The 13064-nt window shown below is 49.2% G+C and overlaps 1 protein-coding gene across 1 annotated transcript; it reads left to right on the top strand.

The window, feature by feature from the left end:
* Positions 1–521: 521 nt before the first annotated feature.
* Positions 522–11182, top strand: Htr3a (5-hydroxytryptamine receptor 3A). The gene is made up of 9 exons (XM_057768361.1): positions 522–610; positions 2763–2929; positions 4001–4045; positions 5017–5126; positions 6772–6941; positions 9129–9289; positions 9629–9839; positions 9917–10138; positions 10842–11182. Exons 1-9 carry the CDS (start codon positions 544–546, stop codon positions 11180–11182), a joined length of 1494 nt encoding a protein of 497 aa, XP_057624344.1. The 5' UTR covers positions 522–543.
* Positions 11183–13064: the final 1882 nt, after the last annotated feature.

The raw sequence follows: 13064 nt of genomic DNA, 5'->3' as shown, positions 1-13064 counted from the left end.
TCAGTCTGCAGAAAATGTCCAGTCACCTGCTTTCCTAGAGGCATTATGTCACCTTGGGGAGCCAAAGTATGACTCCTGCTGCCCCTGCTTAAGCCACGCCCTGGCTCTCCCCATGCTATACTTGTGAAGGGGCACTAGTGACAGTGACAGCTCAGTGTACAGTCCCACCGCTGTCAATCTTGATCTTTGCTCCACAGATTCTGTAGACCCCTTTCCCAAAACATTTCCTGGACAAGATGTGACCAAGCACCCACTTGAATGAGTGGCATGAGCTCCCTCTCCTGACATCAGCCGGCAGACTCCCCTCCCCTTCCTCCCGCCCTGAAACCTGATCCAGCGGAAAAGCCGCTTGCTGGAAAACTTGGCGGCTCCCCAACTCTGGTGGCCCGAGTGCCAGGCTGCAGCCTCTCACAAGGTGCAGACAGCAGTTGAAAAAGCAGGCTGCCTGGGACATGAGGTTGGCAGAGGGTGTGCAGACGGGTAGTCAGGGCAACTCACCCTGAGCGACTGCTCCGAGGCCCTCCCACGCTCGGGAAGCTGGCCATGAAGCTCTGCGTGCCGCAGGTGCTGTTGGCCCTGTTCCTGTCCACTCTTCTGGCCCAGGCAGAAGGTAAGGAGTTTGCTGGAGAGGGGAATAGCAAGCTGGGGTGAGGAAAGGCCTTAGGTCTCAAAGGACTGAAGGTAGGAGAGGCTGGAGCCACAGGAGGGCTGAAGGAAGGTCGGCTATCTCTATCCCGGTATTGTTGAGCGAGAAAGCATTCTAAGGTATTGGGTCCAATTAGGTGGTTTGAGAAGTTGAGCTCAAGTTGAGTCCTGGGCTGAGAAAGGAGTAGGGTGGTTGTCTGTCTATAAGAAATTTACAGGTAGGTGCTGAAAGACCGTTCCCATTCACTTTCAACTTATCAAACGGAAGCAGCTATGGACCTGTGAGCTCATTCAGTTCACTTTTTCTTTTTATAGCCACAGTCCAGAGTGGGAGACTAATTCACTCAGGGGCAGCAGCAGAGTGTATGGTACCAGGACCACTTTAGTAACTTTTCTTGCTTCTGCTGGTTTTGTTGTGTGGGTCCTGTGGACTTTCTCCTCCTCCAGGTTCCTCCAAGACTCACCTCCAGTAATAGCAAACTTCCTGCCCTTTCTACCGAATCCTCTTCTGACTGCCTCAGAAATCGGGTGTTCGGCCACATGGGTCCTCGGTCCTTCTGTTGCAAACCACGTTCAACCTCATTCAGGGAGGTTCCTTCTACAAAGCTCTGTGGCAACACCTTGGGGGACAGTGAGAAGGATGCCACCAAGGGGGTGGGACTGATGTGAAGGCTAGGAATAGGATGTCATTGCAGGAGAAGCTGTCATTGCAGGAGAAGCATGGTAGATGGATCAGAAGCAAGTTGCATGTATAAATGCTTTGAGCTGCCTTTCCTGGGTTGCTCAGTCCTCTCAACTGACCCTGTTCTGAGGCCTGGCTGCATAAGCCAGGCACACCCTCCATAGCTCCAAGAGTCCCACAAAGCCCACCAGACCCCCGACAAGTCTCTCAGAATCTCAGGTAGTGGTGTGGAATGTGGTTTGAATCTCTGTCTCTCGGCTAGCAGTATATGCTATTTACCCTCCTGTGCCTTGGGGAATCATGTTCATATAATGGTCTGTCTTGCTAGCTACTCTGGCAGGCTATCCTGAGATTGAAATGGAAGACTTGTGCAGATACTATTCCATTATTCTGAAGAAGACTCAATAAAACTGGGGATAGCTCTGTTGGTAGAGGCCTGCCTAGCCTTGCATGCGTGCACACAGCCCTGGCTCCAGTCCACATAAAACAAGGAGTGGAAGTACAAGCCTGTAATCCCAGAATTTATAAAGTGAAGGGGGGGGGGGGATCAGAAGTTCAAGGTCACATGACAAGTTCTAGGCAAGCCTCAGTTATGTGAGATCCTGCCTGAAAAGCAAAGCCAAATAAAACAAACTTAAAAATAGCCCCTTCCAATTCTGTTTGCCTGCCTCTGTCCTTCCAGACGGGGAGGAAACCTATGGGGCAGGTAGATGACACACTAGTAAAGGACCTGCAAGAATGACTTGCTGTCTGATGACCAACAAGCGCAGAACATAAGGACATGGTATTATTTAGTGATAACAAGCCTTGTGGCTCCTAGTTTGCAAGGGACCAGTCAGTCCACTTTACAATCCCGCCTTCTTGATGCCTGGGCCCTGGCCCTCTGGGCTGTGCCCTCCCCCACAATGCACATTGGTTTTCATTTTGTTTCGTGAAATATGGACTGTTTCACGAACTTGCATGTCATCCTTGGGCAGGGTCCTCCATAACCTCTATATCATACCAATTTTAGTAGGCGTGCTGCCGAAGGGAGTGAGGCTTTCAAGTGTCACCCCTGCTTTCTGAGTCACTACCACTGTTTTCCAGAGGGAAACGAGGAATACTCAAAATACCCAGAGTCGGGCCAGGGTCCGGTGCTAGGGTTTCTTCTTTTTAGAATTACATTATTGTTGCTGTTATTATTATTATGATTATCATCATCATCGTCATTATTGTTGTGTGCATATGTGTAGTCACACGTATGCCTTGGCGTGTCTGTGGAGGTCAGAGGACAACTTGCAGAAGTCTGTTCTCTCAGGTCATGAGACTTGATGGCAGATGCCTTTACTTACTGAGCCATTTCACCTGCCCAGAGGACGAAATTCTTGAACAGATTCTAAGCTGAGGCAGGAGAATCAGGGCTCTGGCTCCTGTGTTAAACTGTTCTCCTTCCCAGCCCGCCGGAGGGCGGCCACCCAGGCCCGCAACACCACCCTGCCCGCTCTGCTCAGGCTGTCAGATCACCTCCTGACCAACTACAAGAAAGCGGTACGGCCCGTGCGGGACTGGAGGAAGCCCACCACCGTCTTCATCGATGTCATCATGTATGCCATCCTCAGTGTGGTGAGCTGCCCTCAACTTTTAGGGAGGGTCCGAGAAGCCATGTGAGACCAAATCACCTCTGGGAGGTACTGTAGGCGTCCAGAAGCCTAGAGCCTATGGGCTGGCATCATGGCTGAGGACAGACTGAAGTTGTGTCTGCACAGCTGCCCAAACCACAAACCTGGGCCACCTATGTGCACCCTCTCCTACATGTGGTCACCTCCTGCATGATGGAAGCTGTCTCCACGTATCGTCTCGACACCCTTAGTTAGTGCCTTACACAGGTCCCTGAGTGGAAGGGGTCACTAAATGGCAACAGTAGATCCAATGTCAAGTAATAGATCAATGAACTAATCAATAACTATGGGGTGGGGTGCACTATTCAGCAGGTGAGGCCAAGCATTGCTTGAGATCGACACAAAGGCATTTGAAGAGCTGTGGGCTCTCTGTCTTGCAATGGGGAGGAGGGAACTGACTTCACAGACTGTTTGGGTCACATGACACTCCTCCCCCGATATAGGAAGGAATCGCAACACTTAGAAGATCTTTAGAAAGAATAGTTAACGGCAGGTTGATTTGCTGTTTCAGAAAGGGAGACCTGCAATTAGATGGGGGAGAGGGGAGTAACCACTTTTATTATCTATAGTTTTGAGTCTCTTAATTTCATAATACAGCAGGCCCTATATACATTATATATAATATATATATATTATATAAATGTGATAAACAATGACAACAGAAAACATGCATAATTTACATATCTTTAGGTTTTTTTTTTCTTTCTGTTTTATTGAGAGGGAGTTTTACCACATTTTGAGGCTGGCCTCAAGTTCACACACATGCCTGAATCAGTACCCTAAATACTGGATTATAGACATGTACCGCCATACCACACTGTGTATCTTTGAACTTGAAAAGAAACCATTGCATTTCTTTCTAGTTGTGTCCTCTTAACAGACCAGCTTCTCCTGGCTGCCCAGCGGCCAGTTTATCCCCTTCCCCAGTCCCTTCCTTCCTCCTGCCTTCCCAGAAGACCAGTTCCTGTTAGGTGGTGTGTGGGGGACAACCTCTCAGCTCCTTTTCCTTTTCTAGGATGAGAAGAACCAGGTACTGACCACCTACATCTGGTACCGGCAGGTGAGCTGACCGCCTCTCCCCACCTGCTTCCTGGGATGAGACTTCTCTACCAGGAAGGACGTCCCCCTCTCAAGGCGTCAGGAATCTCAGGGGCTACAGTGGAGGTTCAGAGGCACAGTAGGCAGAAGATCTAGGAGTCTGAAATGTTCCCTTCTCAGAGCCAGGGCCAAGTGGGTATGGGGCATCCTCCCAGGCCCCACCCCTGGTTTCTCAGATTCTCTGACGCTTCCCTGACAAGTGCTGAGTGAATAACCCTGGAGAAAGGACAGCCCCTGGCCTCACTTCACTTCATGTACACAGCTCCAACTTCTAGAAAGTTCTTCTACACTAAGTTGGTTAACCACCAGATTGAGAGGTGGAGACAGGGAGAAGCCATCCCCTTAACCCTCAGGACTCTGCCTTGGTGGCACATGTTCATTTTTGACAGGTGCAGATCACACTGATATACAGATGTCTCAGGTCTTGGGTGAGCTCCGGGGAGGGAGGTAAACCAGAGAAGCCTCACCGCGGAGGCTCTGTAGACAAAGCAGCATCCACAGGTCTCCATGGCATCCCTTCTTGAGCCATAGCCATGCTCTTATCGCCACAATACCACCATGTATGGGACAGAGAACGTAGCAGAGAAACACTGATCCCTATCAGGCTGCGCCACTTCTGTCTCTATGAAGGTCCTCTTAATTCAGAACACACCCTGGGGAAGCATGGGGAAGCTCCATGCTTCCCCAGAAGAGGCTGCAGCAGTCTGTGCTGTTACACATGCAGATAATGGAGAGCTGTAGGGGTGTGTGGGGGGGTCTCTCAGCAACCAGTGAGTGATGTGGGTCCATGGCCAGATTTGCCCTGGAAGATGCCCACCTACTGCCCGGCCACCTACTGCCCTAGCATAAGGGGTGGAGAGCTGTCTCATTTGCAGGTGACCATCTCTGAAGAAGGCAGGGAGCTGCTTGTGACAGTGTCTGCTTCTCCCACAGTTCTGGACTGATGAGTTTCTGCAGTGGACTCCCGAAGACTTTGACAATATCACCAAATTGTCCGTCCCCACAGACAGCATCTGGGTTCCTGACATTCTCATCAATGAGTTGTGAGTACTTTCATCAGAGTCTAGGGGGCTGAGAGGCTGGGGCTAGAGAAGCCAGGCCCAGTGACAATGTCCTCTTTGTCGCCTCCAAACTGTCCCTGCCAGTCTTGCAGGCTGTAGGTCAAGTTAGCATTTGCTCAAGCTTTCCTTTGCCAAATTTTCTCTTCTTTGCTAACCTCCAACCCTTTCTTTTTGCACTGGTTGTGACAACCCTATACTTTTCAGTACAGGGGCCTCCATCATAGGAACAGAAGCCAGCAAGTGATGTCACACTGAGTTCTAATAACTTAGTGGAGACAGCTGCATTTGTCAGAGGGAACCGTGGCATTTTTTTCTTTTGAAAGGAGTGGAACACTGATGGCAGCCAATGCTCCTAGTCACAAAAGAGATTGGGAGCCAAGGAACATGTTCAAACCTCCCAAGCCACTTATGTGCTGCACAGGCCACAATTGGCACCTCCAGTATGAAGTGGGTCTCATTAGCTTTTGTTCCCAGCAGCCCAACATGGTCCCATTGCCTTCAGCCAGCTGACTTTCTCCCCATCCTGCAGGTTCATCCAGGGTCCACCAACTGGACATCTGAGTTCAAAGGCAAGGAAAATACGTGGGGAAAATACAGACAGGAGGGGGAAGGTAGGCGGGAGCTGTGACTCAATTGATAGAGTATCTGGCTAGCATGCAGAGTGCCTGGGTTCCATGCCTACTATCGAATAAACCCAATGTGGTGGCACAGGCCTACAGTTCCAGCATTTGGGAGATGGAGGCAAGGTTATCAGAAGTTCAAGGCCATTCCTGACGACACAGAAAGTTCAAGACCATCCTGGACGACATGAGACCTTATTAAAAATTTAATAATAATACTAAAGGGGAGGTGCCAGAGGGATTCATGCCGTGCCAACTGCACTGTCCTACTCTGTGACATTTTCCTGAAGAAGACCATTAAATTTGACCCCACTCTTGATTCTCCAAATGGCATAGGTGGCAAGTGTTCTAGAAATTTCTTTCTGCCCTTTATCTTAACCTCTCATCTTTATCCCACAGAAGGTAAAGACAGGGAACCTGGGCTCAGCTTACCTCAGGTCTTGGGGTCCAGGCTCAGTCAAGAGAATGGGCTGATTCTTGTTGGATTTTCCTAGGCTCCGCTATTCTCACTCGTGGTCTCCATTCTCTTCCTCCTGAGATGACGGCTGCTCTCATTTGGGGGCTTCTAGTAATGAGAATCAACGTAAAATCAGAGTCAGGATGGATCATAGGATCCTTCTCTCCTATCAACCTGCCGTTATCCTGGGTGTCACCTCTTTTCTATCTGTCATGGAGTGGGTGTAACAGCTCGGAGACAGCCAGGCTAGATCCCTACAGCCAGTGGCTTGTAGACTCATGGATTCCTCCCCCCCCCCCCTTTAAGAGTTAGGTTGCTAGGGGAATCAAAGAGAAACACCTTTTATTGTTTGGAACACGACTTCGATGATAGTCAGAAAGCTAAGCTTGATAACACTGGAAAATTAAGGCCGGACAAAATGTCTGGATTATCTTGCTGTCCAAACCTTCCCTGAATTTCCTTTCCTACTGGGCTACTCAAAAGATCTTTAGCTTCCCAGGGCAAAGATCTGCCTCTTCAGCCCACAAATTGATTCCTCTTCCCTGACCAGTGTGGACGTGGGAAAGTCTCCGAACATCCCGTACGTGTATGTACATCACCAAGGTGAAGTCCAGAACTACAAGCCCCTGCAGGTGGTAACCGCCTGCAGCCTTGACATCTATAACTTCCCCTTTGATGTGCAGAACTGCTCCCTGACCTTCACCAGCTGGCTGCACACCAGTGAGTATGTGCGCTTGTGGGTGGGGCAGAGATTGGGACTCTCAGGTACTTGGGATCAGGAATACTCTCTCTGACACATCCGTCCTTAATCAAGACACCACTTATTTTGTTCCCCTCTTCTCTTCCCTTCAGCCAGTCTCTTTTCATTTGTCTTGTTCCTTTGTGGTTCTGGGGATCTGACCTAAGACCTTTTACATGCTAAGCAAGCACCCCACCATGGAGCCGATATTGCTGTTCTCACTGCCTCCCCTAGTTGTTACAAGGAATAATGAGAAGGTGTGACACTCAGCAAGGGACAATTCTCACTCAGTGTCTCAAAGAGGATCTGGCAGGAAATGTATCTCAGGTGCACCCCACTCCTCTTCACTCCTGAATCACGCCCACACCTCCTGCCCAGGTGCCCTCATGCCTTCTGGCCCTGGTCTTCCCCACACACCACCCCCACTGTGGTTCATGCTCCCACAGCAGCCAGTGAGCTCTTATTAAAAATGCAAATTGATCATGTCATTTAAACCCCTCAATGGCTTCCCAGCAGTCCTGGGACCCGATCCAAATCCTTGACCTGGTCCTGCCCACAGTCTACCACACCAGCTTCGTCTGGTGTGTGCCAGCCCAGCTGTCTTCTGGAGGCCCAGAGGTCCTGCCTGTTCTCTGTCACAGGCTCTTCCCTCTCCCAGGCTACCTTCCCCTCTTCATTCCCCTACTCCTACCACCCCAAACACAGCCTGCTGAACCCCTCCGCTCACCTGTATATCCCTCAGGTGTCACCAGCCCCTGGGAGGACTTCCCATAGCCCCTAGACTAGCAATCTCTCGTGCAGTTTTTAAAAACCCTGGTTTTTCTTATTAACTTCATCACTTGATAATACGTGTTCAGTCCGTGTCTAATTTTCTCATAGATATAATTTCAGAGGAGTGGGAATGTGTTTTCTGGCACTGTTAGACTCTCCAGCACAGTGTCTGGTTCTAAGAATTTTTAGTGAGTGTGTAAATGCCAGCTATTCAGTGGAGGGTTGGGGAAGGCATACTGCTGGACTATTGTTCTGACATGGTCATTACATTAAAGTTCAGTTAAGGGGGCTGGAAGATGACTCAGCAGTTGAGAGTATTTGTTGCCCTTCCAGAAGACCTAGGTTCTGTTCCCGGCACCCACATGATAACTCACAACTGTTAACTCCAGTTCCAGGGAATTCAATGCCTTCTTCTGGCCTCCATAGTCACTGCACACACACAGTACACAAATATTCATGCAGGCAAAACACTCGTACACATAAAGAAATTGTTTTTAAACAGAACATGTCGTGATAGAATCTTCCACTTACTTCTCTATGCATTTCCACCCACATGTATGTGCATGTGCCACCTATGGAGGGCACATATTGCATATACTATCATACACTGCTACTTGATTCTTTGTATCAACAATGAATCCCTGACTTTTTTCAAAGTTAGTGTGTATCTTCCTCATAATTTTTAACTGCAATAGACTCATCTAGGTATATCATTGTTTATTAAATATTTTCTTCCTGGATGGACATTTAGTTTCCTTTATATATATTATATTATATATAATATTATATACATTCCATATATATATGTATAATACATACACACCCACCCCCATATGCGTGTGTGTGTGTATATATATGTGTGTATATATATATATATATATATATATATATATATATATCTGTGGTATGGTGTCATTGAAGATTTATCTTATTTTCTTAATTCTTTCTCAAAGACAGGTAGTTCTGTGAAGGCAGGGGTAAAAATGTTGTGTTTAATTCATTTCCTAGGTGAGAAACCCTAACAAAGGAACATAGAAATCTGTTTGGAAAGTGTGTGTGTGTGTGTGTTTGTGTGTAAGTGAGTGAGACAGAAGCAGAAAGCTTTCTAATGGACACTTCCTACAGCTCTTTGCACTATAGGCTTGTGAGACAGATGCAATGTGTTCTGTCACCTCGCTTTCTGATGCCACCCCGGCCACAGCCACGCCCAGCCACATAGAACTTCGTTTCTGTGCAGCTGAGGAAACCAGGGCTGAGGGTTAAGGACAGAGGTCTGGGTCTAGAGATCTGACAAGAAGGTGCTTGGGTGTTGTTCATCCTATGCCTCGCCTTTTATGCTTGAAGGCTCTATGCTTGAGCGTCTGAAGCTTTTTTTTTCACTTTTTGTCTCCTCTTAGTCCAGGACATCAACATTTCCCTGTGGAGATCACCAGAAGAAGTGAGGTCAGACAAGAGTATCTTCATGAACCAGGGCGAGTGGGAGTTACTGGGAGTGCTGCCCCAGTTCCAGGAGTTCAGTATGGAAACCAGTAGCAGCTATGCAGAAATGAAGTTCTACGTGAGTGGATGTGACTGTGCCTGGGGTAGCCACAAAAACAAGCAGACCTCCACAGCGCCGGTGGCCTCGGGAGGCAAACTGGGAAGGGTATAGCAGCCCTTCTGCCAACTCCAGGCCCAGACACATTCCATGCAGCCTCAGCAAGGGAGATGGGGACACCACTGAAGCACCCCTCAACAGCCACAAGCCTGGTGCGGGAGGAAGGCTAGGGGTCTGTTACTCTCCTTCCCAAACAGTCCCAGGCTAGACATTCTGTAAGAGAGTGGGGGTGGGTATGGACTATTGTTCCCTGGGTTCCTGTCTGCCCAGTCAGTTCCCAAACTTCTGTCCTGGTCCCAGGTGGTCATCCGCCGGCGGCCTTTATTCTACGCAGTCAGTCTCTTGCTGCCCAGTATCTTCCTCATGGTGGTAGACATTGTGGGCTTTTGCCTGCCCCCGGACAGTGGCGAGAGAGTCTCCTTCAAGATAACACTCCTTCTGGGATACTCCGTCTTTCTCATCATTGTGTCAGACACCCTGCCGGCAACGGCCATTGGCACGCCCCTCATCGGTAAGCCCCACCCCCGGAAGTGTCCACTGTGGCGAGGACCTGCCCCCACTCTTAGTGGATCTCTTTCTCTGGCTCAGGCGTCTACTTTGTGGTCTGCATGGCTCTGCTGGTGATAAGCCTTGCCGAGACCATCTTCATTGTGCGGCTGGTACACAAGCAGGACCTACAGCGGCCCGTCCCGGACTGGCTAAGGCACCTGGTCCTACGGAAAATAGCCTGGCTGCTCTGCCTTGGGGAGCAGTCAATGACCAATAGGCCTCCAGCCACCTTTCAAGCCAGCAAGGCCGATGACTGCTCAGGTGAGAGAGGATAGGGCCAGACTCACACAGAGTCTGGGGGCTGTGATGTGCCAGGAATGCAGGGTAGGACCTGGGGATTGGGTACAGGATGGAGGCAGGAGGATGCTTCAGTCAAAGATGTCAATCAGACTGGAACCTTGTTTCCCTTTCCACAAAAAAAAAACAAAAACAAAAACAAAAACAAAAAACAAAAGAAACCAACCAACCAAACAAACAAACAAAAAAACAGGTCTCACAAGCTATGTAGGCCAGGCTGGACTTTGCAGATATCTTTTCTCTGTCTTGGAAGTGATGGGGTTAAAGGTGTGCACCACCACGCCCAGTCACGCCCTTTTGCTTTGCCTTTGAACCCCTTACCAGTCTGGGTGGATATGGGATGCACGTCCTGGAGGCTGAGCCCCATGGGCTGAGAAGGGCTCAGAGGATCTGGGTGTGGTGGTGCATGCCTTGAATCCCAAGCACTGTGGGAGACATGAATAGGCAGATCTCTGTGAGTTTGATGCTGTCCTGGTCTATGTAGTGAGTTTCAGGCCAGCCAGGACCACATAGGGAGACCCTGTCCTAAAAGAGAGAGAGAAAGGGAGAACGCAGCTGAAGAAGACAGCCAAAGTTGACTTCTGGTTCCCATACCCCACTTCTCTGCTACAGCATCAGGGTAGCTCACTGGCCTCCCTTTCACACCAAGGCTCTGTTCTTCTTCCAGCCATGGGAAACCACGTCAGCCATGTTGGGGGATCCCAGGACTTGGAGAAGACCCCGAGGGGCAGAGGTAGCCCTCCCCCACCACCTAGAGAGGCCTCGCTGGCTGTGCGTGGGCTCTTGCAAGAGCTAGCCTCCATCCGGCACTTCCTGGAGAAGCGGGATGAGATGCGGGAGGTGGCTCGGGACTGGCTGCAAGTGGGGTATGTGCTGGACAGGCTGCTATTCCGCATCTACCTGCTAGCTGTGCTGGTCTACAGCATCACCCTGGTCACGCTCTGGTCTGTTTGGCATTATTCTCGAGTGAACACAACCCAGCAGGGTACTCGGGGCTGGGTAAGCTAAGGGTGGAGGATTTCCCCTTAGGTCCTTCATTCTGTTTCCAACACCAGTTAGTCTGAGCAGTCCCAAACCAGTGTCTGAACCCTTGGTCCCGAAACTTAGTGATGAAGACCCATTCTGCCTCCCCCACTTCATTCTCAGCTTCCTTTACCATGACTTTAACGCATGATATCCTAGTTTGAGAGAAACCAAGTACCCTCTAACTTTACTTACTCATCAATGCATCGGGTCTTGATTTCCTTTCCAGCACTTCCCTGATTAAAGCTTCCCTTGGAACTGCTCATTTCCACAAAATTTGTTTCTTGTTCCAAGAAAAACTAACCCTCTAGTATAGGTGCCTGAGACTTCTGCATCCATTTTATCCAGTCCCCAATTGCTTCCTCTTCAGCTCACCTGTGGCCACTTCCCTAAGCACTCAGCTTTATCAGCCAGTGGGGGCAGGGGATAATAAAACGCAATGATATCTTATTCTCTGTCCATGACCATTTGTATTCAGCTATGGGAAAAGGCTGGATGGTGAAGTTACCTGTCGTTTCAGTTGACTAATGCATCCTGGACCAGGGAACTAGAGGGTGACGTGACAGCCATCATGATGAAACAATAGGAGGTGGATCAGTTTGAAGGTCAAGACTGAGCATTTATCAAATGAGGGGAGAGAGGGAGGCTTTTTGCAGCCCACTGGGAAAATGCTGGAAGGATTCCTGTGGGCCAGTGCTTCTGGATTTATTGTCTCTAGGGAGCAAGCTCTTAACACTGCAACAGTGTTCCGCGAGGCGATAAGACTTCAGCACCACGGTCAGCACCCTCCAGCTTCGTGCTTAGGTGACTCTAAAGGCAAGGCTTATGAGCCAACTCCGCTGAGAACTCTCAGTAACTAGTGCCTGGTTCCGCTAACTTGGATGGAGACAGCTGGGATATAACTTAGACATAACTTTCACCTGTCCTAGACATCAAGGCTTAGACACTCTAAGCAATGCCCCAACTCCTCCCACCTAACAGGCATCTAGGGAAAGGAATATTCTGTCTTAGTCTCAAGAGTGTGTAGATGAGGCTCCCTCTGACACTTTAGCTTGTTCCTATCTTATCCTTCTCCCTATCTTGAGTTGATTGACACTCTGGGCTGGAGAGATGGCTCAACAGTTAAAAGCTAGGCTCACAACCAAAATATAAAAATATATGAGTTGCTTTGACACTCAAGGTAAAGCAAGGTAGGGGGGACTAGACAACAAATGTCCAGGCTATAGGGACAGGACCCACCAAAAAATTATCTGGGATAAAATCAAACAGTTCCCTTACCTCTTAAGCTATTCCAGAGCAGCAAACAATAAGAGAGTCAATACAAACACTGGGAACGTCGTTCTCAAACCCCCAAACTCTGCAATTTCAGCTCACAAACCACCTGGAGGCTGAGCAGAGGGCAGAAATCGGGAACCTTGGGGTTTGTCACATCTAAAAGAGCCCAAGGCTGAAGAAGGGCTCACCTGGTTTACCTTTTATTAGTTGCCTCTTGTCCCAGGATCTCCACTATACAGAAAGAGTTCCTGGATTCTAACTTCCTGCTAGCTCCTCTGATGAACCAGGATTGAGGTCTCATCACCTCCACCTCCACCTCAGACACGTGACTTTTGATATGACTTCAGAATTTCACCTTTTGTTTTGGTTTGCTTGTGTGTGAGTCAGGCTCTGTTAGCAAACAGGAGAGTGTGGGACCAAGAGTTTCCTTTGGCTGAGCAAGGATGGGCAAGAGGTGGGGCACTCCTCCTTGTTCAGGATAGGCCCTTCAATTCCTCACTTGGAGCCTCACTAGGATTGCTGGGCCTTGTCACACGCTATCAGAAGGTTCTCATGTCCCAGGCCGCAAGGATAGAAAGATGGACAGTCAATG

The sequence above is a fragment of the Chionomys nivalis genome, chromosome 4 (assembly GCF_950005125.1).
Source record: "Chionomys nivalis chromosome 4, mChiNiv1.1, whole genome shotgun sequence".
Taxonomy (NCBI): domain Eukaryota; kingdom Metazoa; phylum Chordata; class Mammalia; order Rodentia; family Cricetidae; genus Chionomys; species Chionomys nivalis.
Note: the sequence above shows the minus strand (reverse complement) of the source record. Positions and strands in the feature narration are given on the sequence as shown.